The 23615-nt window shown below is 35.5% G+C and overlaps 1 protein-coding gene across 3 annotated transcripts in view; it reads right to left on the reverse strand.

Moving 5' to 3' along the window:
* The window catches only part of ADGRL3 (adhesion G protein-coupled receptor L3), a 687513-nt gene that overhangs the window by 258632 nt on the left and 405266 nt on the right, over positions 1 to 23615 (reverse strand). For 2 of the 3 annotated variants that reach the window (XM_042984449.1, XM_042984448.1), the window contains exon 8: positions 20568 to 21368. In XM_042984449.1, coding sequence (XP_042840383.1) covers positions 20568 to 21368 — 801 coding nt within the window. Of the gene's footprint in view, positions 1 to 20567; positions 21369 to 23496; positions 23512 to 23615 lie in introns of all 3 variants that reach the window. The other variant, XM_042984447.1, reaches the window with a different exon arrangement.

Raw genomic sequence — 23615 nt, forward strand, 5'->3', positions numbered from 1 at the left:
AAATAACCTCACTCAAAACAGAATGAATGAATCCATGAATGGATGCTTGAACTTTAGGAAGAAGAATAAAAGAACTATATACTGAATGCTAAAAACTTTTTACCAATCACATTCCAAACCTTACACATTTCTAATAAGAAGAAATGGGTGCTTTTGAAAACAACAATGGATGAATTTCTACTAGCATTAATGTAGATACGTATCAGTGGAGACACAAAATTAACAATTCTACAGATGAAGCTGTAAAAATTGTTCAGCAAGTAAATATAAGAATATATCACTATCTTAGATATGTAGCCTTCAAGTTTCTAAGGGAAATCTTCCATTGTCCAATTATATAACACTACACATCTAATATCACCAAGCCAGTGTCACTAGATGTGGCAACACTCTTATTTTTCTGGATTACTTATGGATCACCTAAAAATATCGTAGACTTAGCATACCAGGAGAAAAAATCAATTCCCTTTTAAATACAAATCAAAACCACACTCAGATATCACCTCACGCCAGTCAGAGTGGCCAAAATGAACAAATCAGGAGACTGTAGATGCTGGAGAGGATGTGGAGAAACGGGAACCCTCTTGCACTGTTGGTGGGAACGCAAATTGGTGCAGCCACTCTGGAAAACAGTGTGGAGCTTCCTCAAAAAATTAAAAATAGACCTACCCTATGACCCAGCAATAGCACTGCTAGGAATTTACCCAAGGGATACAGGACTGCTGATGCATAGGGACACTTGTACCCCAATGTTTATAGCAGCACTCTCAACAATAGCCAAATTGTGGAAAGAGCCTAAATGTCCATCAACTGATGAATGGATAAAGAAATTGTGGTTTATATACACAATGGAGTACTACGTGGCAATGAGAAAGAATGAAATATGGCCTTTTGTAGCAACGTGGATGGAACTGGAGAGTGTGATGCTAAGTGAAATAAGCCATACAGAGAAAGACAGATACCATATGTGTTCACTCTTATGTGGATCCTGAGAAGCTTAACAGAAACCCATGGGGGAGGGGAAAGAAAAAAAAAAAAAAGAGGTTAGAGTTGGAGAGAGCCAAAGCATAAGAGACTCTTAAAAACTGAGAACAAACTGAGGGCTGATGGGGGGGTGGGAGGGAGGGGAGGGTGTGTGATGGGTATTGAGGAGGGCACCTTTTGGGATGAGCACTGGGTGTTGTATGGAAACCAATTTGACAATAAATTTCATATATTAAAAAAAAAGCAATTCCCTTTTAAGGAAGTAATTTTTTAAAATATCATTTTAAAAGCTCCACTGTTTCTTCATGACCAGGGTTTTACTTTGAAAATGTTAGCATTTTCATTAAATTAATGCTAGAAAGAGAGGTTACACTTAAACTATTAAGAATAATCAAGCAGTATGAGAAGGATGAAGTCACTGCAGTATGACCAGTTACCATAAGAAATCTCTGATAATGTTAGTAGGAGCACTGCATTGATGAGATTTTATTTGGTTGAAGAAAAAGAAAAAGAGAGACCAAGAATATTATTTGAATTTATTCTGAGAATCTCTGGCAGAAAAGCTCCTGGAACAGATTCTATGGCTTCTGGTAACCTCTCTAAGTCAGTTCTATTATCAGTTAATGGGAAGTCATGACTCAACATGGCATATACTCAGTTAGATTCCAAAACATTATTAAGAATATATTTTGTTTCCATGTTAGGAGTTAATGATATTTCTGAAGTTGGGGCACCTGGTTGGCTCAGTTGGTTAAGCATCTGACTTCGGCTCAGGTTATGATCTCACAGTCCATGAGTTTGAGCCCCGCGTCAGGCTCTGTGCTGACAGCTCAGAGCCTGGAGCCTGCTTCGGATTCTGTGTCTCTCTCTCTCTCTGCACCTCCCCTGCTCATGTTCTGTCTCTCTCTGTCTCAAAAATAAATAAAAACATTTAAAGAAAACTAAAAAAATATAATATTTCTGAAGTTTGTTCAGACCCTAAAAACACTGTCACCTACTTCGTGTGAAGGTCTCATGTTGCAGACTTGTTGAAGCTAATTTTGCAGATTCTGCATCATTTTGGAAGTGACCAACATTTAGGAAGGAGGAGAGCATTGTAGGGTTAAAATTGGCTGAATTATCTTTTTAATTAAATTATGTTTTAGAGAAGAATGTTTATCCTCACCCTATGGTTTTGAACCACTTGCTAATGCTGCCTGTAAAAAGAATGGAGTATAAATACTTTCACATCCACAGAGTTCTCTTCAGATATTTGAAGACACCTTTTCCTTTCCCTCCTAAGCCCCCTTATTTATTTATCAATAATCTCACTCTCCATCCACGTATCTATCTAGCCATTTATGCAGTTAACCCTTGTATGTCACCATGTTATATTCATTATAACTTACATACATATATATATTAACTCACTTCTCCTCAACAAAACTGAGAGGTAAGTACTATTACAATTCCCATTTTATATAAGAGGGTACTGAGGCAAGAGAGACCAAGTAAATTGTCCAAAGTCACACAACTAGTAAATGAAGGAGCCATTTTCAAACCCAGGCAATCAGATTTTATAGACTTTAGCTAAATATTCCAATCATTCAAACTTTCATCAAATGTATCATAGTTCCCAGAATATAAAATAATGGAGATGCCCTCCATTAGATGGCATTGAGCTTAAAATCTGGTGCCCAAAAGTTCTGAACCAAGTTCTTAGGAACCATATCTTAGGAAATGGTCTGACCAAATGGGGAAAACATGAAATTTTATCCATTATTCTAAGTGCTGTATCTTCGTTGTCGTCGTCGTCATCCACATCAACACTGTTGAAGACTGATTTCATCTTTACCACGTCATACCGCAAAACACTGATACAAATTTAATCTGTGGTTCTTCAAATCCTGTAAGCTGGTTACTGACTGACTGTTGCGAGGATTGTTCGAGGTCTTGCATCCCCAGTATATTACGCAATGACTGGCAAAGAGTTAAGTCAACTATTTGTTGGCTGAAAATGACTGAAGTTCCCCTCCCCACTCCCCTTCCCCCATTGAACAACTGTCTAGCAAAATCTTCTCATTTTGGAATTATATAGCAAACAAACCTAAACAGAGGACTTTACATTTATCTGTGTTAGATTTCAACTTTTTCGTTCTAGGTCCTTGATAAAGTCTGTCCATACCCATTTGATTCCTGATTTTATTATCTGGTCTGTTAGAATATTCTTTCCCTATAATCTGCCATCCAGCATTGCAAATTGTCACATCTTCTATATCTTCATCAAATCTATTGATTTAAAATATTGACCAATGACAAAGTTTGTCAACATGCCCAGAAGACCACCGTCTAGGCAGACTCTGATCAATCTTGCAAGATTTATTATTTTATCAAGATTTATTACATTAATTTGGTAGGCTTTATTAAAAAAATAATACAAAATTTGGTTACTTGCCATGCCTAGATTTTATTCAAGAGTGCTATCTCCCTAACTAAATTATAAGTTTCTCATCTATGGGGCCCACGCTCTTACATCACCTCCCACGACATTCAGGGATGCATTTCGCCCACAACAGATATTCACTAAATGATGAAAAAATGAAATCAAATATTTTTGAGTATGGTCATGACTCATCTAACAAAGATTCTTCATTGGCAGGCTTTATATACAATTTCCTGGAACTATCTATTTTTAAAATATTCTCCTATCACCAATCTAACTTCCCTTTGATTTAATAACTTTTGGCACTTCTTATTCATATGAAGTCCATATATAGGACATTTATAAATAAGAAAAGAAATCCCTTTTTCTGATTAAAAGTAACCTCTCCAGTCTATGGGAATACTTAATCACCCATTCAGCATGGCCTGGAGAGGAGACACTGCTGATGGTGGCATGAAAAAAGAATAAAGTAAAGTAACATCACCTGCCGTAATCCTAATGCATTCACAAAATCAGTCATAGTATCTGCTTAGTTATTAATGCCAAGAAATATAAGTTTAACCTCTGTTTGGCCCTTAGGCAAAATTGATGCTGTATTAACATACTCCAGTATGAGCATTTTCATATCATTATATCAAATACTACATGACACTCTAATGCATAGCCAACAAAAATGAATTTCTGATAACACCAGGTCTAGTCAATGGAGCCTGGGAATAGTTCTCTTATCAAAATCCAGAGTTCTTAAGTGGGCTTATGATGCATCAAAGTCACTTATAATTAGAGGAAAATATCAGCAGTAACTATGGGATTCTTTCCAGTTATGGATTTCCTGGTGCTTGAATTAAGATTTCTTTGGCTCTAACATGAAGCAGACTAACACACTCAGACTATGTCTATCAATATTTCTGGGCTGGAGAGCTCATAGAATTTCAGGATTCTTGGTAAGCTGTCTGACTTCTTTACTGGAAGAGTCTTCTTCTATCGGAGTGAATTCGTTATTAAAAGATAATTGCTTATTTTTTGTTAAAGTAATCTTCCCTTTTCTACCCATGTAGTAGCTTTATGTTACGGAAAAACAAAACAGAACAGGGGAATGGCAGTCACTGTCCTCAGACATGAATGAGTATGTGTTTATCTGTACTATTCTTTTGAAACTGAAAGCAAAGGATTCTAACCTAATTTTTCTTGTAATCTGACTGTTTTCCTCATTTGTCTGAGGCTTATTATGTGTATCTGTGGATGACTACTGTAATATTTTTAGCACTACTTATTAAAACTCATCTCTTGAAGTCTTGCTCAATATTGCTAATTAACTTCTTCATTACCATAAGCAGGCTGCCCCGCCACACTACTGTCATAAAATGTTTTAAATGAATAAACAAAATCATGGAATATAAACAATGATACAGCTGCTCATTGTTTATACAGCTCAGCAAATAATAGCCAAGTGCTGCAGACTGAATCAGGGAATATTATTCCTTCTCATTAATGGAAAGAAGAAAGGAATTTAGTATAAGCATGTCAAAATAAGAGAGTGCTCACAAATTCAGGATGCATCAGCATCGCATCTCTGCCTCCGGCACTCATCGATACTCTGCCACATGATAACTATGCCCTGCTCATCCCATTTCAAAGAAAATATAATCAGTCCACTTGGAGGCTCAAAAGAATAGCTTCAGAATTTAAAAGAATCAATCCCATCACATATTCATTCTTATTCATTTAAGATCTTGAGTACAGAGCTAGACACAAAATTAAGAATTCAGCAAGTATTTGTGAATAGCACATTATATAAAAAAATTTTAGCTTTATTATATAAATTAAGGAAATCTAAAAGCCCTCCAAATTATCTCAGAGCAAATATATTTAGTATCTAAAATAAGTAATCACGATGACTAATAGTGAAACAAGAAACTGATCCACCTTTTAGATTTTCCTTTCTCCTACAGTTTAGAAAAAAACTTACATTTATGTGAGGCTTTAACATCATTTTATTGCTTTTACTATTTCACATTCTTTTAATTTTTTTAATGTTTATTTACTTTTGAGAGAAAGAGAGACAGAGCATGAGCAAGGGAGGGGCAGAGAGAGAGGGAGACCCAGAATCTGAAGCAGGCTCCAGGCTCTGAGCTGTCAGCACAGAGCCCGACATGGGACTTGAACTCGTGAATCATGAGTTCATGACCTAAGCTGACGTCAGATGCTTAACAGACTGAGCCATCCAAGCACCCCTATTTCACATTCTTTTAATTAGGGATAATAGCAGAATTACCTTACATCCTAATCAGAATACAGTCTAAACAAATAAATCAAACTTCACACAATGAGAACAAATGACTGCATTTTTAGCTTTAAATTGGGGGGAGAGTTGGCATAAAATTAATAGAATTAAAGGAAACTAAACAAAAGATCTTTAGAACAAAGAACTCCTACTCACCCTAGCCACTAAGCCAAATATTTCCAGGGATAATTCTGATGATACGTAAAAAAATAGGTGACAGGAGAATCTAACATAAAGAAAAGCTTCTCTTAAAAATAGTTGCTTCATTAAGTGAGATAGCACCCCCATGCACAATTTTAATTGAAAAATGAAAAAGAGATACAAAATTTTGAGTATCCTTTAGCATATCAGAATATTTAATTAAACAGATTCACGTCTGAAAATGGCTTTTAAAGTTTAGAATCTTACTGGGTCAAAGCCACCAGATATTTCTGTCTTAAAGGAAAAAAGTCAGAGCAGCACGGGCTGGCCCAAAGGTTACACATCAGCCTGATTCAGGATGGGCACATTCTCTGCACTTACCCAGATCTCAGCTGGCAAAGCTGAGGGCCACTCATGGCAGCCCTGAACAGCCAGAATAAATGACCACAGTCAGAAAGAGTAATTAGAGTCAGGCAGCAGCACAGCATTTCCAAACCCCTCACACCTCTTCCTCTGTCCATGTTTAGGAAAGTCAGTGGACATGGACAGAAGAAGAAACCATCATGTGCCACAGACTATGTGTTAGTACATGTGGAAAATTACAAACATAAATGAAAGGTTCAGAATTCTACCAACTCCTACTTTTGAGTATGAAAGAAACCTTTGCCTTAAATTAAAATATAGAAGTGTGAGGTTCTGTTCATGGTGAGGATAGGATTCTACTGCTTACTACATTCCTTCAACTATAGTGACAGGACTAATTTATTTTGCTGCTCATTTTTCACTTGTTTTGTTTTGTTTTGCTTTCCCAACCCACAAACAGACCATGAGTGGTTGCAAAGCACTGCATGATTGCCTAGAGTCTTACTGCTGTTCTCACCGTGTTAATTTATTCCATCTATTCAAGGTGAAGATGAATGGCACCTTGCTTTTGCCAGGACAAGCTTGAGAGGGGACGCTGTTCTTTTCTGTCAACCACACAGGTAGTAATTCTATGAGGACACAAAAGAGGCTCATTTAATAAAGCAAAGTGATACATTTTACTTCCAGAGTAGCCTTAGCCCAGAGAGGGGGTAGTTAGTATATATTTGCTCTACAGGTTCTTAATGCATTAAGACAATATTTGTGCTAAAATGTAAATTCTGTTTAACCATTAGGGAATCTAGAGGAGTGATTCTTTTCCAAACCTAGAACCACCTCTAAAAAACCCTATCCCTGGGCCTCATTTCATATACTGAATCAATGATGGGGTGGGAAACAGACAGGAAACCTGCATTTTAACATGTTTCCCTCAGCAGTGAGTTATATGGCCTCTTTCCAGTAGTCATTAGATAAGAGATGGGGAAACACTTACTTAAAGGTAATCAACAAAACAGTCACATAAATTCTAAAAAACAAAACAAAGCACCTGTTTAATATGTTTATTACACTCTATAGTATATACTAACCTTGTAGGGGTTATGGCACACACAGTAATTCTCAAATTTAGCAGGTTGTTAAAAATAGATTACTGGGATTCATCTCCAGAGTTAACCTGGGATGCAATACGACAATTTGCATCTGTAACAAGTTCCTTAGACCACACTTTGAGATCTATTACCCCATATAACTTAGGTATCAGTTACTTATAACTGATTTGCAGAGTGAAGTTTTATCATACAAAGAAATATAAAAAGAAGCTTCCAGTAAACCAAAATATTTAAACCCACTGATTACTAGAACAAAATTACTTGCCTCCCAAAATAATTACACAAAATTGTGATATAACATTCTAACACTTTCTCTACAATAATTTTTTAATATCATTATACCATGAAAATAACTATTAGTGCTTTTCTCTCATCAAAAATATTCATTGAATAATCTTGTTTTGAAAGCTAAAAGTCAATGTTCAAAGAACATACTTAAGTACCCTTTCCTAGGAAATATAAGGATGGGCATAAAAAGGGCATAGTTGTATACATAAAACAAATAATATTGACTCTTCCTGGTGGGTGAATTTACCTGTTTCACTGTCAAAGCTAAAAGAAAAAAGACTTGTCAATTCTGATTAGAATAGCTGACTCTCCTTTCATTCATATTCAATGTTGGCATAGTTAAGCTATTAAAAAGAAATGACAGACTCAAAATGGAGTCACTTGTGCTAAACCCACATCACTAAACCAGGGTTTAATACTTAACCCAATTCCAATTTCAACTTTCTGTGGGGATGTAGTCTTAACCAGTTAGTCTAGAAGTTTCTAATTAGCACCAATAAAATAATCTGCCACATGGACCCTCTCTATCCCCCAAAGGAAGATGAGGTAAACTGTTCTTTCCTTAATCCTTCCCCTTCTAGCCTAAAAAGCCTTCCATTTTGTACAGCTCCTAGTGCTCCTTTCTACTTCCTAGATGGCTTGCTGCCCAATTCATAAATTGTTCAATAAAACCAAGTAGATCTTAAAATATTACTTGAATGAATTTTTGTTGTTTAACAAAGCTTAGTTTTCTTTTTATGTTTTTTTTTCCTTTTTCAGTGTTTATTCTTATAAGCAACTGGTGAAAACTGCTGGTTTTAACTGTTTAAAAGTCAAAATCAATAGAGAGTACCACTAGACCAAATAATGTAATGAAACATTGGAACTATTTCTAAGGTCTCTGGAGAGATCAACCTACTCTGTTATTCCATATTTCTGTACGAGAGTAGATTCAATCTGGGTTACATAGTTTTGTAGGGCTCTGTAACCAAGGAGTAGAGGCAAAGTTTCTAGGAATGTCCAAGAAAAACTACACGTTTTTCTTCTTTAGCAAAGAAAAAAAAAAAGAAAATACCAAAAAAAACTAACAATAGATTAGGTCTTCTCTCTTTTAGTTTTGCTCTGTCAGTACGACTTTGGCATTTTCTTATTTGTGTCCTAGTCACCAGGGGGTGCTAATTAGTTGAGTAACTATCCTGACACAATTTGAAGGCCTTCTTACATTCCCTCATAGAATTCTAAATAGATTATCAGTATTCTATTCATGTGGATCAGTTTTCAGAAATGTATTTCACTACTTGAAAGACTGAACATATTCACTAAAGAAATTTGGTAAAACCCAAAAAAGCTCAAACCTGAATAATTTAGAGCTTAACTACCACTAAAATTCTGAATTATATGCTTATTAAAATACATACTACTACTAGGACTGCTAAAAGGCTTGTCCTCATAAATCATTTTTAAAGCTTTATATAGAAATTTTCAAATATAAACAAAAGTAGAAAAAAGTATACTGATCTAAATTCCAAATCATTTAAACCTGCTTAAAACAACAACAACATCAACAACTTTAGAAGTACATAATGAACATTTCTCATATTAAATATCCTTATACCATATAACCTTCTTAGTTGCCTTGTTAAGATATTTTAATCAATGATACAATAATTATATGGAAGCTTAATTGGAAAGTAAAAGTCAATATATTCAAGAAGAATAGATGTATTGTTTAGGGGGAAAGTTCTCAGAGAAAAAAATTACACAGAAATAACTATGGGACTCTGTTAATATAGAAGAGTTGCATCACAGATACATTTAACTGACATTAATTCAAGAAGTTATGTTAGGCAATTAAAATACTATAAAATATACTTTGTAAATGTACTTTTTAGTATGTAGAATGTACACTGCATAATAATATGTCATATTATATCTGTACTCTATAGGGATATGTATGTTAAAGATTCACTGTATTTTATAAACTATAAAGGAGTTTCAAAAATCAATTGCTTCTCTTTAATTTTTACTTTCATACTTTAATGTATGATGCAACTTCACTAGATTAATATTTTTATATTCTTTATGTGAATTTTGTCTTGAAGTTCAACATTTTATGGCACATCTCTTTTGATTGGTTTATCTTTTTCATTAAACCAGAGAACTAAAACCCTCATCTTCATTCATATATAAATCTTCCTGTTCACTGTTTGGGTTAGACAATTTTAGCTTTTCATGCTTACAAAAATGGGTACTTGAACCTGCATTGTGGTATTTTAAATTCCTAATTCTGGAACATGTTCAGGAGTCCTGTTCATCCACTGACATACTCCGCCATGTTCCTAAAAACTTAAAAAGTATGGTCATACTAAAAGCTATCATGGGAATCCAGAATGCATGGCAAGTTAACACATTCATATTTAGGAAAAAAAATTCAGTGAAGGTGATATAAAAATAATTTTGAAGAAATTAAATTCTCAAGAATTGCTCAATACATTCAATAGCTGCAACACATGATAGCTACTATGGGTCATGCTTGATTAAAATTCCAGAGTAAAAATTTACTTTTCTGACAAGAGTGGGCTTCTTTTACTAAAAGTGTAATGATTTCAAAGAAGGAGGTAAAGGATGTTGGTGCTCTGGGGAAATTATAATCCTGGCTTCTTTGAGTTATTAAAGCAACATGGGGCTATATGACTAGAAAGGGGAAATGCCACTTGAAGATTTTTTCTGACTTACCATTTCATAGGTACCAACAGTTGATTTGATGTATCAGTTTCTAAGGGAGGAGTGATCACATTACCTGGTCAGTGTGGATGGTAGTGGGACTCTGCCATCCACACTGACCAGGGCTTTTAAAGTCTCTGGTGCCAGCCAGATAGCTGTCACATCCATGCCTTCTATTCCAGTTGCTTATTATACACCTGTGCAACTGCACACAAGCCTCTCTGTCATCCTTTCCTACCATGCCCTGTACCCTTTCACGGAATGAGGGACGGTCTGGTATAATCCACTTTTATGTTATTTTATACGGCGCTATAACGAACACCTTTGTACAAGCCTGTCTTCATATAAGTATGAAAGTTTCTCTAGGGAAGAAACCTAGAAATAGATATGCTAACATACAAAATAAGCCTATCATTTAAATAAGGGTTTTACCAGACATTGCCAAGATGCTCTCCAAAATGGTTATGACAATTTACATTCCAACCATAGAGGTATAAGCATTCCATACTTTGTCCTTTATTTTATCTTTAACCACTTAAGGTAATTAAATCAATCTTGGAAATAGCTTTTTAACTTTTAAAGGCATGTTCCTTCATCACCTTCCCTTTGAGAAAGGGAACTCATTCATTTCCTGCCCATTTAGAAAAAGTTTCATGTTTATTTTATTTTTGAGAGAAAGAGAGAGAGACAGAAAGAGAGAGAGCATGAACAAGGGAAGGGCAGAGAGACAGAGGGAGAATCTGAAGCAGGCTCCCGGCTCTGAGATGTCAGCACAGAGCCCTATGCGGGACTAGAACTCATGAACCATGAGATCATAACCTGACCTGAAGTCGGACTTTTAAGCAACCGTGCCACCCAGAAGCCCCTCTTGTCCATTTATTTTTAGGAAACAAAAAATATTTATTTCCCTTTTATTTCTCTCTTCCTTAACTTCTTCCTTCATTTTGCTTTTCACCATTTTGCCAATCTTACTTATAGAAAACATAAAAGTTGTGCTAGCCATACATCTAAATGATAAAAATTGAAATAATAATATATGTTAACTAGAATTGAATCTAATAAAAGCCAGTCCCCAAATCTCCATGTGGACCTTCTAATTGTTCAGAATTTCTGCAAAAATTTCTAATTCTTCCAATATTCCAATAATTACATCTGTTTCCTCAAGCATTTCCAAGAACACACATACATATCTCCCACACCATATCCATGCACCATTATATCACATTTTATTGGATGCTTGTGTGCATTATAATTTTTTCCATTGTAAATATAAAATGTTGTGGCTCCATGATTCAGTCAAATAAACCTGAGCTTCTTTGAAATCTACATTACAGGATTCCCTGGCCAGGTGACTATGTTTCTGAGACTTAGTTTCCTCACCTGTACCTCAGACCATTTTTTTAAGGGTGAAAGTGTGTGTGTGAAACCTAGTGCAATTTGGTGGGGATGACAGTCCCCTCCGGTACCAGTTGCTGTTTCTTGTCCTTACTCTAACTGAAGGTCAGTGCGTCCTTGCTGCCTTGCATTTCTACTTCAGCTTAGCTGCTTTACTTACCTTCTAGTACATGTATATTGCCTCCCTGCCTTCTGCCTTGCTCCTTATGCCTCCCTGCCTTCTGCCTTGCTCCTTAGCTGTGGTACCTGTATTCCTTTCAATCACTGCCAGATGCTAAAGGACATAATAGAAAGTCAGACAGACTAGGATTCTAACCGCAACCCTGGACCATGTATGTGATGTTCGTGTTATTGCCCTTCTCTGACCCTCAATCTCTTCATCTGGAAATGAAGATGGTGCTTTCTTTGCATGATTTTTGTTTGGGTTACATTTGATAATTTAAGTAAATGGCAAGAAAAGGGAACATTCAGTAAATAGTACGTGATGCTACTATTTTTTTGACACCCCCTTTTCTATTTCTTTTAATTTGTTTTTAATATTCTGTAATCTCTGTGAGGATAGGGTCATAGTTCATAGTTGTAGCCACAGAGCATAGCACAATGCCTGGCCTCAACTATACTTAAAGACCTGTTTCCTGAGGGAGAGGCTGGGAGGGAAGGAAGGAAGGAAGGAAGGAAAGAAGGGCCAATCAATTATTGGTCTGACTTAAACCCAGTTTTGACCTCCTGCTTCTGCTTTCTACAGCAGGTCAGATTTTGTGGATGAATTTCATCTCTGGCTTTTTCTTAGTATTTCCAATTCCACTTTCAAGCTTCCTTTCCACAAACGATTACCACTTATGTCTCTTGGTGGGCTTCTCTATAAAATATAAAACTCTAAATATTTTGTTTAATATGTAAATATGTCTGCTATATGGCAATCTTATTATAGATTTTGAAAAGTTTACTGTTTTAAAAATCAGTCTGTTTTATATTTTTATTAAATACAGGTTTCCAAATAAAAGTGCCATTTTCTTTTTTTCTCCAAGGAAAAAGTTTCTTCAAAGACATTTCTTATCTTTTAAAAAAAATAGCATAAAAGATCAATTTAAGTCATGAAATCAACCAATACCTAACACTTCATTCATGCTTGTGTATTTTTGGTAGAATTGTTTTTTCTAACATTATTTCTAAAAATCTAAATTTTAAGGCTAAAATATTTCCATCACAAGACACTTTGGAGAGAAAGGACTGGATAATTTTAATTTGTATCTTACCTGAGATATGTGGATGCAAAAAGGTTGCCCATGAATTTGTACTACTGAAAAGAATAACGAGAAACAGGCAGAGTTCTTATTAAGCAAATAAAAGGGAAATGTTCTCCACTTGTTTTCAGGAAAATCTGACATGTTTCTTCCCAAAAATTATACAGCATATATTTTACCTATCATTTATGCATCTTAAATTATTTGGTCATTAATCAGTATAATTTGAGAATTAGGCTTCCTGATGGAAAAGCCATTAAGAAGGAAATACCTTGGTCCTTATATTCGTACTTTTGATTGTCACTCTATTCTCAAGTACTTGAACATTATCTAAAATTTGAAAACAAAACAAAACAAAACACAAAGAAATAAAGCAAATGTCAGACTTTGCTTTATAACAAAATCAATTCTCATTTATCCGTGGCACTGTGGACGGAAGCAGAGCATTCTGAAGCAGAAACTTTGGATAATCAGAAATCTCATTTTAGTCACTATCACCAACCCTGAGGAGATGTGCTAATAACGAAACTATTTCACTTCCACCTGTCTGCCCTCTGCTGGACGTGCTAACGAGCAGTGAAATGGCTACAGAAGGGACAGCTGGTGTGAGTGGGAAGCTTATTCACAAGTCATCTTTTTATGACTGTGTGTTACATGGAGAAATGATTTTGATTACACTTCTAATAATGCTACATTTATCAGGGACATCACTCTGTAGGGAAAAAAATATAAGTTAGTATCATCTGTGAACCTTTTTATCCTCGGCATCTTATCTTCTACACATCAGATTAATGGCTAACACTGGACTCATCTGCTGTAGAAAGGCAGGTCAAGTTTTGCTTTGTACAGGACTGTGGTTTGATATTCAGAGCCTGAGAAGCAAAAGGTGTCATTCTGAAAGGGTTTAACCTTCAATTATGAAGACAGAAAATACAAGAAAAGTAAAAACAAACACAAGAGAATTCGGCTGGTGTGAAACGGCAGCGGAATAGCTCTTGCAAATTTTGCAAGTTTTGGCTGTGCTCCCTGAAAAATCACCAGCAGCAACGCCCTTCAGGCAGCAGCTGTCACTACAGGCAATGAAGCAGCATTGAGAGGAAGAAGGGGGGCTCCTCTGCAGACAGGGAAACAGCTGATGCATAAAAATACAGACTGGGATGAAATTAGCAACAAGTAGCTGACTATTTTTTCTTTTTGTAAAGTTCACTCAGTTACTAAGATAGATGTAAATTAAACTTTAGAGACAATGTGGCATCTCAAGTGGAACTGTGAAGTAATCATAACCCAGAGGCTCAGGACAAGTTTGATTTAAGATCACACTACTTTCAGGCTCTGTTTTGTGATTAGGGTGCATCATATTTAACTAAACCGTTCAGGAAGCGAATTCAGCTACCTATTAAACACGTGACAGTTTCAAAATGCTCAAGATTCTCTGCCCAGCACTCACATTACTCAGCTGTCAAAGTAAAGGGCTCAGATATATGATGTGAAAATTACATTTTAACGAGGTGTCATGTGTGTTTAAAGTTCTTATTCATCACTACATAGTCACAGCTTTTACTGGAGACGCAAATGCACCTAATTAGCATATTATAAGGACAGAAGGTTCACCTTATCTGCATTGTTAAACTGTTATGTGTAGGCTTTTTGTTGCTGTTTTAGATTCTATTATCCTCAGCATATATAAGAATGGATACATTTACATAATCTGAAATGGCTTTCAAGAAAATATGGATTGTGTTAGGGAAGCAGAAGAACAGGCATAAGACAGTAACTACATGTCTTTATTGTTCTGTCGTTCATACTGATTGTTTGATGTGTTTCACTAAATCTCAACCAGTAGACTTTGAGATGTGTTAGGCATGCTGATTTTAGGAAATTTTTGGAAGTGAGCTTCTCTGCCTATTCTTACTGTCAACCTAATCTACTCCCTCCTTCTTTAGTAGAAAATACTGGAAAACATCTGTATATTTGACAAGGGAAGTACAGATGTTCTGTGGGCAGTTTAGAAGCAAACTGGAAAAGCCAACAAAAAGGTCCCACGTTCCACTGCCAGTCATTAATGAATAATGGACTCAGCACAAGGCGGTTTGTGACAAAGAACTAAAGAGTTAAAGTCAGTCTATATGTCACTTATAACAGCTAAAGGGAAGTGATGCCACTGATTCCCCCACACTGCATGTATCAGGATTCAGGTAGTTCTAGAATTATTTATAATGCCAACCTGAGAATCATTCAAATAACCTGTGAAACAGCTTAGTATTGTTTGGAGGGTTTTAATGTCTATCTTACAAAACAGCTAACTGAAAGCAGTGAAGAATGTATAGTTCATATTGAATTTTTTAAGATAGGAAGGATAAAGGCTTAGTTAAAAGTGCATCTGAAGAAATTTCTAGATCTGATAGCTCTAGGTTTGGTTTTCTGCTCAGAAAAGAACAGAGAAAGCACTTTTGCATTCACGTTTGCATTTACTTTATACTCAGGTGCTAATGCTTACACGCATTTCTGATACAGGTGCCCCGAACTGATTCAGCTGTTCAGACAAAATGTATTTTGAACAGAGCATGATTATTACTCATTTCTGAATATGCCACACATTCCATTTTCTCTGAGTTGAAGAAAATCCTGGAACTCGTCAACTGAAAAATTTGGGAATACGTTCTGAATGTGAAAGTCATTGAACAGTTGCTCACTTTCTTCCCTATTCTAAGACTAGTGACTTTAATTTCTTCTAATTACTTCTGAAAGAAAGCGCATTAGGTGTTAATGTGCTTTGGCACTTCTCCTTAACACCTGCTCAACTTCCTTTAGGTTACCAAAGCTCAATATAATCTTCGTGAAGAAGGGAAGAAGCTGGGTGCAGGTGGTGGGGTGGGGAATAACTGGGATGACTCATAAAACTTCTAGATTATAGGAGAGTGCGGCAAATAGTGAAGATGACAACCTGAGAGGCATATGTGCGACTTTTTCTTTTTAAGCCTATTTAGAGAGAGACAGAGAGAGAGAGAGAGAGAATCTGTGCGAAGGGCACAGAAAAAGGGAGAGAGAGAATCCCAAGTGGGCTCTGAGCGGTCAGTGCAGAGCCCCAACCAGGGCTCGAACCTACCAACCGGTGATCATGACCTGAGCTGAAATCAAGAGCCAGACACTTCACCGAGCCAGCCAGGCGCCCCTGCATACATGTAATCTTTTTTTTTTTTTTAATTTTTTAATGTTTATATTTGAGGGACAGAGAGTGCACGAATGGGAGAGGGCAGAGAGAGAGGGAGACACAGAATCTGAAGCAGGCTCCAGGCTCTGAGCTGTCAGCACAGAGCCGACGCGGGGCTTGAACTTGCAGACCATGAAATCAAGACCTGAGCTGAAGTCGGAGGCTTAACTGACTGAGCCACCCAGACACCCCATGCATACATGTAATCTAATTAAACAAATTTTAGGACTAATATTCTTATTTTCATAATATTCTGAATATTAATATGTATTTTAATGCATTCTTGTATTTCCAAAATCATTCAACAAATCTTGGCAGAGCACCTACTATTTATTTACCAGGCACTCTATAAAGACCTGTAAACCAAAGTGACTGAAGCTATATCAGCAAGATTATTTCAATGTGAATCAAAATCTCATTAGTTCTGGAACAAAAGCTTTTTATAAGCTGGAAATTCTTTGCATTTGTATGTTCTTTACCATTTGAGGCAGAACTCTATTATTAAAAATTGTTTTTACAAAATGTGCAGGTATAAATTATGTGAATAGCAATATGAATAAATACGGACTCATTTTCCACTACATTCATGCTGGAAAACTACAGAAAATGCTGGCAAACTTGCATTAATATAATGCAGAATAAATGATGACAGTTTTGAAAATGTTTTTAGGCAGAAAGGAGAACAAGTTTGAAGCATTTTAAAACTTTGTCCAGAGGAATAGGCCCATTAAAGCACTTTTCAAGGAGAAACTTCACTTAAAATTAACAACTGAGCATTTGAAAGACAAGTTTAAAAAATAAAATTAATTAATTTAAATGGCTATGGTTGAAAACAACCTGTTTCACCTACCACCATTCCCAGGATGGTTTCATTTGAAAAACAATACAAATAAATGTCCCTAACAAAAGGCAGCGGGATTAGCCCTTTGAGAATGGGTGCTGGGAAAAGTAAGGGAGCAAAGTGAAATGACTTCTGAAGCTACTTTTTAGGATATTTCTGAGACACCATTTTCCTTGATATTCTTCCTTAAAGTTCACCATTTCAAAATTTTAAAAAGGACTCTTGTTAAAAAAGAAAATGCATCTGATTTCATGGCTGAAGAACAGATACAACTTTTTAGAGCACACATCTACAGCAATGTGTGAGAACGACTACAGTGAGAATGACAGATTAGATTTGCATCTAGAGAGTGCCTGGCCTGTGGGGATACTGAGGTCACTTCCACCAGAGGAACAAATCTGGCGACACTGCCTCAGGAAACACACTTTCCACAAGTGTCACAGGAGGGAACATGAATCTGGAGTTGAGCTGCCCTTCAATCACTGGGCAGGTTTTGAGTAATATGAGTTATAGTGACTTAGTTTCCTCATTTAGAAAATGTGGCTGGAAATGATTTTTGTAGGGTTGGTGTGCAGCTGTTTGATTGTTATTGCATAGATCGTCTCATTAAAATCTAACAATAATTTCCAGAGGTAGGTGTTATTTTTTCCATGTTATAGTTGAGAAAACCCAGACCAAGAGGCTGAGCAATGTGTCCACAGTCAACACCACAGGCAGAATTCAAGACCAAGTCCTTCAGACTCCCAGGCTTTTACAGAGCTGCATGCTACTTGTGTGGACGTTTCACCCAAGGATTGCTATATATACAAGGGGAACATGTTTGCCCCTTAACTTCTAATACCCAGATCTTTCAATGTATAGAAAAGTGATATTTAGTAGAAGTAGAGCACAGATACCCCTTTGCATAAAAGCTTCAGAAGTGTGAATTTTCATTGATTTAGAGCAAAAATAGCCTGCTTCCAACAGATGGCAACAGCAAACACGCTTCAGATTACAAACTCAGAATTAGACTTCTTGACCCTAACATATTCATGGGGAGTTGGCTTCTGTACATAAACATGTAAGAAGATCCATAGTAAGAATTTACTACAGGCAATTTCTTTGAAAAATGTTAGCCTAATTTACTAAAGAAAAACACCCACCTGAAACTGTCTGTGAGGAGTAAGACAAACAGCCTCTATCAATGCTAATTGAAATTCTCACATCCACACCGACGATGCATAAAATTTACTTCTACAGTTATTCTTTCACCTTTAAACTGCAGTAAGTCCACACCAAAATACTAGCTTTTCAATCTCAGCATTCATGCATGGAAATTGATAATATTTCTTGCGATTATATTTACAAATTTAATACAGATGAAATCTTACTCGTTGCAAAACAGACAAGGTCTTCATAGATGGAATCTTACTCACTGCAAATCAGACAAGGTCTTTATTGTCTTATAAAAAGAGAGAAAACTGAATCTCCTGGCATAAGTTAGGAATTTGTTTCAAAAGCTGAACTTTATCATTTCTCAATGTTTACCACTTTAATATCATCCTTTTAACAAACCTGAATACTAGTACGTTTGGGCAAAATAGTTCATATTTTAACTCCCATAAAGAGACAGACACATAACATCAAATGAAATAGTGCACTTTTCCTTATGTCCACAATTACAAAGACTTATCCTATATATGTATACACACATATGAGTTTATTACTGTACATTAGAAAAATCTTTGTGTCATTCATCTAAAATGAGACTATGGTATCACCTTGCTCTTTAAGGATAATTTAGAAAGCTAAGAATTTGCTTCAATTCATCAAATCTAAATCTAGAATGCTAATTAAATATAACCTATTCATTATTCTATATAAAAATAATGTATAATATTTTCTATAAATAAAATTTGAAGTATGTTACCATCCCTTCTTCACTGATTAACCACAAAATATGAATTATTATTTCTTTGGAGGCAATTAGAAATTACGTCCTAATGTAATTTAAACGTCAGAAAAGGCTAAGAACCACACAGAGAGTTTTCACTAACAAGATATAAATTTTAAGAATATCACAGCTATGAAAAAAATATTTTCTGAGAGTACTGCAGATGGTTGATTCTTGCTTAGGTTTTCAACTGAAGGGTGTCTTGAATTGAAAAAAAAAAAACTTACCTATACAGTGGTGAGCCAGGTACTGTACTAGGTCTAGGAGATTTTTTGAGGATTTAGTAAGGAGAAGTTGCTTTTGTTGCTATTGCATATTTAGGCTTCTCCTTCCATAGGAGGTAGTTCAATATAATACCAGCATCGCTGGCCATGGAAAGAACTGCTGTCACTCTGACCAAGGCCTTTCAGATTAGAGAAAAGGCCAACTAATTTCTCATTCTATCAGAATAAGAAGTGGAAAGCTATTCATTCATTCATTCATTCATTCATCCACTTATTCAACAAAGAGTTACTAACCCTTTATTTTATATATGCCACATATATACTAGTGTCTGATAAAGCAGAAATAATGGCCATATTATATATATATATATATATGTATATATATGTATATATACATATATATATATATAAAGGATGGGTAAAGGTCACTGGCCATATGGAACTTAGAATCTATTTGTGTAAGAAGATATGTATATAATGAAATAGTTAGGAAGCAGAATGGCATGCTAGTAAAAGCATGGTAAAAGCAATGCAGAAAATAAGTAATATTAACATGTAAGCACTGAAAGACAGAATACAATCTATGAACTGCTATATTACTATCAAAATTCAGATACCTGTACCTTAGTTTTCCATTACACTTTATCATGAAGAAGAGCATTATTGGTAGTTAAAATAATTGAATCTCTAAACTAAGATAATTCTTTTCAGTTATATAAATAAAAGTTTAAGATAATAGAGCAATTTGTCACTATCTTTAGACAATATTAAAAGGAAACAGTATGTCCTAGAGAGGAAAAAGACAATTTCAAATAATTAAAATTAAAAACTATTTGTGGTTTGTTCAAAACAGTGTTTTGCATTGTTGTTTCTTACAAAATTGAGGTCTGTTTTTTCCTCTATTTACCAGTTATAAACATTTTTCTGTATACGTCCAATTAGGTACACTCAGACATATCTACACGCGAACTGACAATGTTCCCAATAGGAGTGGTCATATACAAAGCTGTCTGCAAAGTGAATATATTGGCATAGGGCTCCCGAAGCATCATATCAAGGCAGGCCTTGACATTTTTCCAAGTGGAGAGGGCATGTCACAATTAATTAGACAGGATGGCATTCTATTTTAGCAAAGCTTTTGTGCACTTCCCTACACAAAGAGCTAACCAGCTGATAATAAAAATGTCCTTCAAAGAAGGACTTAAGAGTGGAGACTAGCTATACAAAGAAGAGAAAGTTTCTTATACCTTTTTTTAACAGCTGAAAGTAATTAATGACAACATTTTTAGACGAAAAGACAATGAACAATTTGCAGGTACATAGGCCAGAAGGAAGACAATAAAGGTAGTCTAATCATATGTACAAGAAACTTATTGAAAACAAACTATAAATATTTCCCCCTTGAGTATCATTAAAAGTCAAACTTACCTGATCGACTATCCAGAGGTCCAAAATCCAAAGAGTATTTCACGACGTGATAGTTGTTCCAAACATAAAGAAGGTTGTCCCTGGGGTTGTAATCCACAGCTGCTATGTACTGGTATGAATTGGGAAATGGTACATCCACCAAACTATCCTTACTTTGGTCAGTGTTATAAATGTAGTCAATCTTATTCCCTGTGGCCTCATTGTCATCATCCTCATATACAGATTTGACCACATACAGAATCCCACAAATCATAAATGCGTTGGAAGCTGATCTTTTATCATATGCAGTATCCCATGTCCCTTCAATCCGTAGAGTATAAGGGTTCAATTGACTAATGACAATTTTACCATTGTTTTGTTCTGTTGCATAGATCACCCAGAGCCCATTTTCATCCACTGCCAGGTCTATGTCAGATTTGCCTCCCCATCGGTAAGGAGAGGTATCATGGTAATTGGCATTTGCTATGATAGCCTCTCCACTCTTTATCCTAGTCCGCAAATCAAACTTTACTATGTTCCTGGTGCGTTCTTTGTTGAAAAACAAAGCTCCATCATACACTACAAATCCTGTGCCATCCACCCTGTGAGGGAGCTTGTAGGTTGTAGTTGGCCTTCCAGCAATGAAGTCATCCTTGGATGAGTACTCAGTCAGGGTATCAGTTCTGTAGGGAGTCCAGGGCATATAATAAATCTTGTCAGAAGCCTGCAGAGGGTCTTTGCACCATGCCCCAGACTGGTGGTCAGATTCAAACAAATGTTCACTCTGGTATACTCCTTTTAGTAGTCCAGGGCAAAGAAAAACTGTTGGAAGGGAAAGAGTTAAAATAATAAATATATTAATTTGAATATTGTCACATATTCTTAGTTTTTACCAAACGGACTGTACTTCTAACAAGAGATACCCACCACCACTTAATTATTTTGCTGCATTCTTCTGAGTATGCAAACCGTCTTACATATTGATTTTGACTTTTGTTCAAAATCATTTTGATTTCATCTGCTGAAAAATGTGGCCTCTCCATGAGTAGTTGTGTTTTCCTTTGATTTTTACCTTTGTAAACATGTTATACAATATTTTTGGATATACATATATAGATGTGATGTACGTCTATGTATTTTACAAATACAAAGGTTTATATAGAATATTTTTACTTATCTTATTTGGAAATTAAATATATGTATATTGATTTCACTCTGATATTAGCCATTCAATAATTTATCATTAAGAAATAAATATAAATCCAATAGTAAATAAGTATAATAATAAAGGAAAAGCAAAGCCCTGTAGTACAGGCCACTGAATCTTCTAGCAAAAAAACTCTTAAAGCTTCTATAGCACACACAGAGCATGCAACCCATACAATTAAAAATGAGTGATGGATGGATACTGGGAGGAAAAAGAGAAAGGAAGAAAAAGAAAGGAAAGAAGGAATAAGAAGAAAAGATGAAAGGTTACAGAGAAGAACCCAAGATCTAGATTTTAATCAGTTAAAAATGTCCTGTTAAATACAGTAGTATTGGAACTTAAAAACATGTACCTTTTACTGTTACATGAGAAGAACATTAAAAAACAAGATTACTTGCTACAATATTTTGCTGCTCATACTTCAGATCGAAAATGGGCAGGAATTATCTGATTTATTTGATTTTTAGTATGATTCAGTAGCGCATTCTGTGAATAGTGGTAAGAAGTTTTGGCTGGCTTGTAATGAAGGGACCATAAAGCAATGTTTCCCAGAGAGTGGTCCTTGAAGCACCTGTTTCAAGTGGATATTACACAGAAAGAAAACAGAGATCCTTAGCCATATGTTTAAGAAATATCGTATTAAATAGAATTGTGGCAGAGACTTGAATAGCTTTAGTGCATTAGCGAATCTCCAAGGCAGAAGTGGCGGGGGGGGGGGGTGAGCAAATTTCACAAACTAATTTGATCGTGGAGCCCCCTTCCACAGAGCCTGTTTAAAGTGTAGTGTTCTGTTGAACCTGCTATGGGAAACACTGCTCTAGTATTTTTTTGCAAAGAAAACACACTGAAAAATAATCATGCAGTCCACTGTTATGTTTGAAGTGATTAGAACTGTATTGGATAGAGCAATTAAGAAAGCATAAGGAATTTGAATGTTGACCCATATTTTAATGATTAAAGTATTATTCTCTTGTTATTAGTGATTAGGTCTTCAACAGCAACTATAAGCCTGGATCCAATGGAAAACAATCTAAGATAAAACTCAGCTAGGATGTGCAGGTTATTAAAAAGGAAAGTATATTATTAAAGTGCCCAAAGTTTTACTTTTGTAGAAATGAAAAGTTTGAGGGCAAAGTTGGCTACCAAAATCTTCCATAGCAAAGATAGAGGGCCATCATCAATTTATACTCAATAATAAAGTTGATGATTAGAAGAATTTCACAGGATTCTAATATGATGGCTATAATTATAAAGAATTGGATAGGCATTGTGTCACCATTGCATATAAACTTTAGGTTTGTTAATAATCAGCCCATGGTAACTAAATTAATTTATAATAAGGCATTTCAGAAAACTATCTCCCCTTTTCCCCCAGTAGTTAAAAATTAAAGGAATGGGGAAAATCACACCAGAGCTATGGAAAATTATCTACTAGAGAAATAAAAACAGATCTAAAGTATTCACTATCCATCATCGTCTACCGGATTTCTAACTACTTATTTAAAAGTAAAGAGGAAGAAAATGCACGGTTGAAATTTTTACATGATTAAACTGTTTTAGGATAAAAGGATCAAACCAGCACTGGTCATCACAACAGATTAAAGTGAAGTTGAGCAGCAGAAGTAGTAAATAAATTTTCATAAAATCGATAAGAATTAATACAAAATTATTTTAACTAAATGTTAAACTGTTAAATAACTTAGCCTATAAATAGTATATAATTTATGAAAGGTATTTAATTACCTTTTTGTTCCACTTCTATTGGAGAGAGAGAAGTACAGAGAGAAAGGAGAAAAGAGAATAGATTAATGGTACGGTATTGGCCAAGCACTTTTTATTCACCTCTTCCAAACTGAAAGTTA

The sequence above is a fragment of the Panthera tigris genome, chromosome B1, assembly GCF_018350195.1.
Source record: "Panthera tigris isolate Pti1 chromosome B1, P.tigris_Pti1_mat1.1, whole genome shotgun sequence".
Lineage (NCBI taxonomy): Eukaryota > Metazoa > Chordata > Mammalia > Carnivora > Felidae > Panthera > Panthera tigris.